The sequence below is a fragment of the Gastrolobium bilobum genome, unplaced genomic scaffold (assembly GCF_033153095.1).
Source record: "Gastrolobium bilobum isolate Gb01-03AN ecotype WA unplaced genomic scaffold, APGP_CSIRO_Gbil_v1 utg5821, whole genome shotgun sequence".
Lineage (NCBI taxonomy): Eukaryota > Viridiplantae > Streptophyta > Magnoliopsida > Fabales > Fabaceae > Gastrolobium > Gastrolobium bilobum.
The window spans coordinates 274,823-279,024 of NW_026898670.1; the positions used below are offsets into that span (position 1 = coordinate 274,823).

Sequence of the window (4,202 nt, forward strand, 5' to 3'; positions counted from 1 at the left end):
ATGGCATCCTTGCTTGTGGTTTCTTTGCCGTTTTGGACAATGCTTTTGATGTCTGTCTCGGAAAATGGTGTGCTAGGGGCTCCATTATTTCCTTCAATGTTTGTGTTTGGAGATTCATTAGTGGACAGTGGGAATAACAACTATCTCAACTCTTTAGCAAAAGCCAATTTTGAGCCTTATGGTATTGATTTCCCAGATGGTCCAACAGGGAGATTTTCAAACGGTGAAACTCTCATTGATTTACTAGGTAAACTACTACTTTTTATTTATTTATTTATTTGATTACCAATTACATAAAAATCACAAGAGTACGAGTTTGGAACTGGTAAAGTTGTTCTTTTGTAACTGAAAGGTCACTAATTGATACATATCCAAAGATAAGATTGCGTGTAAGAATTATCCTCATCTTATCCTCCCTGGTCGAGAGTAATTTTTATTTTATTTTTATTCTTTTTACCAATTACATAAAACCAAAGTGATTTTGCACTGACACTAGTTTTGCAGGTGAAATGGTGGGTCTTCCTTATCTGCCAGCTTTTGCAGACATTACTGTAAAAGGCAACAACATTTCCTGGGGAGTAAACTACGCTTCAGCTGCTGCTGGAATATTGGATGAGACAGGGAGAAGGCTGGTAATCTCTGTGCTAACTAGTTTGTGTGTTTTGTGAAACTGTTTTATGTCCACATTTTTAACTCAAGGACCAAATGACACAGGGAGAACGCATTAGCTTTGACCAGCAGGTGCGAAATTTTGAAACAACCTTAAACCAACTTAAGACCATAATGGATGACAAGAGTTTGAGTCAACACTTGGCAAATTCATTGACAATGGTGAACCATGGAAATAATGATTACATAAACAACTATCTCTTGCCTGAACTATATGCAACAAGCTTCATGTATGACCCCAAAGACTATGCTGAACTACTCGTTGAGCGCTACAAAAAGCATCTTTTGGTAAATTTTACAAACTTATGTATATTTTCTTGGAGAAATGTTATATTTACAATATATTTTCGATAACAATCATATCTTTACTGTTGATTTCTACCTCAACGATTATCATTTATTGCGAATTAATAATTAATTAATGAATTTGATTTGCGAAAATAATAATCGTTAATTAGCAGAAATCAACAGTTAAATATGATTGTAAACAAAAATAGGACGTAAGTATAATCTTTCTCATATTCTTATTAGGAAATTTAATAGATACTAGCAAAACAGTGATAAGGTGGTGTTTAATAGATATATTAATCTACAGGCTTTGCATGGTTTGGGGCTAAGAAAGTTCTTGCTTGGAGGACTTGGACCACTTGGTTGCATACCGAATCAACTATCCAAAGGCCTTGCCCCTCCAGGACAGTGCCGGGTTGATGCCAACCAAATAGTTGACATGTTTAATGTTTTGTTGAGATCTTTGGTGGACCAACTGAATACTGAGTACCATGGTTCAATTTTTGTGTATGGCAACACTTATGGAGCTTTCAGTGAGATCTTAAACAACCCAAATACCTATGGTAAGAAATGCCCTCAATTTCTTTATTAATAATAGAGTAAATATCCATTTTGGTCCCTAACAAAAAACACGGTCCCCATTTTAGTCTCTTACAAAAATAAATTAGTCAGTTAGTTCCTAACAAATTCAAAGTGGACCCATTTTAGTCCTTTTGAGGGACAAATATGGGTCTTTTTTGAATTTGTGAGGAATCACGATTTCAACTAAATGAGTTCATTTTGAATTTGTTAGGACTAACTGACTAATTTATTTTTGTAAGCGACTAAAGTGGGGACCGTGTTTTTTATTAGGGACCAAAAAAGATATTTACTCTTAATAATATCATATGATTATGGTTGAGAATTGACCCCACCAGCCCTTTCTTATGGGTCAACTCTTAGAGGCCCATTAAGAGGTTACTTCTCTGTCTGCCAAAAATAAGATTTTTAGACCATCATCATAAAAGATCACGCATTCCGTGCACGGCTCACCTCATAACATCCAGAGATACATTGCCTCATGCACAATAGTATTAGTGGAGTCTAATAGGCAAAATGATTATGGCCCTCTCTTATATTAAAGAATAGTTTTTCACCTATATATATATATATACTCCTTCTTCAGCCATTGAAAGAGTATCTAGCATCCCCCTCCACATCCCCATCTAAATTTAGAATCTATATTGAAGGAACATTGACTTAAATGCCATGTTTTTTTAAAAAAAATTGTCTAAATGTTACGCGAACAGTCATAACGAACTTTGTTAGGTCACGTGGCACGTTTCCATTAGCGTACCAAGTTTGTTACCAGTGATAGCGAATTTAGTCTAGTCAGTTTTTTTCTTACAAAGTGTGCACGTGTCACGAAATCATAGACGACTAAGTTCGCTATCATTGATAACGAACTTGGTACACTAATGAAAACGTGCCACGTGGCCTAATCAAATTCGCTCTGACTAGTAGCGAACTTATATGCGTGATAGTCTGCTAAAAAGTACTATTCTTAAGAAAGTGTGACATTTAAGTCACAAGATACTTCAACCTATAAGAAAAAGAGACCTAAAGTTCCTCGGTCAAACGGTTCACTTATGATTGATATGGTAATATTTTTTATTTATTTTTTTATCACTACAGGATTCACTGTAACAGATAGAGCCTGCTGTGGAATTGGAAGGAATCAAGGACAGATTAGTTGTTTACCAATGTCTACTCCATGTGCAAATAGAGACCAATATGTGTTTTGGGATGCATTCCATCCCACTCAGGCTTTGAACAAAGTTCTTGCTAGAAGGGCTTTTAATGGACCACCTTCTGATTGCTACCCAGTTAATGTGAGACAGATGGCACTAATGTAGATACCATTCTGTCAAAGCAAAAAATCAGCTAGCACCGTCTATTATATATTAAAGGAGAATTTCGTGGAAACTTTTTGTTGGTAATGTGAATGATTTTCCAATGAATTTCAATGTAAACTTTAATGGTGCGTAATATAAGAGGTCCTATCTCCTATGACAACAAAACTATTGCAATAATCTCCATCTCCTTGACTCTAACTAGGTTAAATTATGGTGCTAAATCCTACATTACACAAAGAGCACACAGGGTGGGAAATGATATGGGGAAGCAATGGGAAAGAAACTATGGAGAATTGTGAATCGTTTTTTGTGCCATCAAACAGTTACTCCTAATCACTCAGTGTATGAAAACTAAAAAAATGAATCACTTATTTTTGTTAAACCAAGAATTGTTTGGCCAAATTTCATGTGAGTTTCTCAGAGATATCAGCAATGTAATCAAGGAAGTTTCCGTTAATCAATTGAATTCCCACTTTGGGATTTGAAACTATGATTTTTATTATGCGATATCGTAATTCATGTTTAATAAAGAAAAATATAATAAATAATATTTATGTAATATATATATAATTTAATTAATAGAAAATTTAATTTTCTCGATAATAATTTTAATAAAAAACTGTTGTATCTTGAAAATTAATTGCAGACTAGCAATCATATACATTGCTAATATTCTCTCTTGTTTTTTAGAAAATGTAAAAGTGTTTTTTTTCTTTGGGATAATTGACTCTCCTGCAAAAGGAGATATTTTGTCTATTATTGCCGACACAATATGTAATTGGACCCATCCCTTATAAAAATATAAAAATAACTACATGAATTTTGTGTCAGCAGAAAAGACAACTCTCCAAACTGTAGGAGAGTTGTATTTTTGTATTTCTCTTTTCTTTCTTTTTTGAAAAGGAGGGAATTAGAATTTTATTTGTAAATATTTTCTTTTCTCTCCTGGGAACGGTCCAATTTGAGCATTAAATTTATTTATTTATTTTGTTATTAACAAGGTGCAAGAATTTTGGTAAAGAAAAGGAAATGTGGGTATGCTACAGGAAAAATCCCCAATATTAATATCATAAAGCTTTTGGGTACATAAGGTATATGTAGAAACAAATGGATGAGCTTACCAAAAAAACAAAAAAAACAAATGGATGATGATTAATTTTTCAATTATAAATTGAGAGTTAGAATGTGATTATATTAGAAGGTAACAAATGTAAATAAAAAATGCCGACAAATTTCAAAATGTATCTATTCGAGTCGGGACATTATATTTTACTTTAAATCATCGGTTAGTGATCAGTTATGGAGAAGATGATTACAGACGGTGACAAATCACTAGATGCGAGAGGCTGG

At 33.7% G+C, this 4,202-nt stretch overlaps 1 protein-coding gene across 1 annotated transcript; it reads left to right on the plus strand.

Annotated features, from left to right (window-relative positions):
• Positions 1–2,852, plus strand: LOC133318176 (GDSL esterase/lipase At1g71250-like). The gene is made up of 5 exons (XM_061520154.1): positions 1–247; positions 505–632; positions 715–957; positions 1,265–1,520; positions 2,632–2,852. Exons 1-5 carry the CDS (start codon positions 1–3, stop codon positions 2,850–2,852), a joined length of 1,095 nt encoding a protein of 364 aa, XP_061376138.1.
• The last annotated feature ends 1,350 nt before the right edge of the window (positions 2,853–4,202 follow it).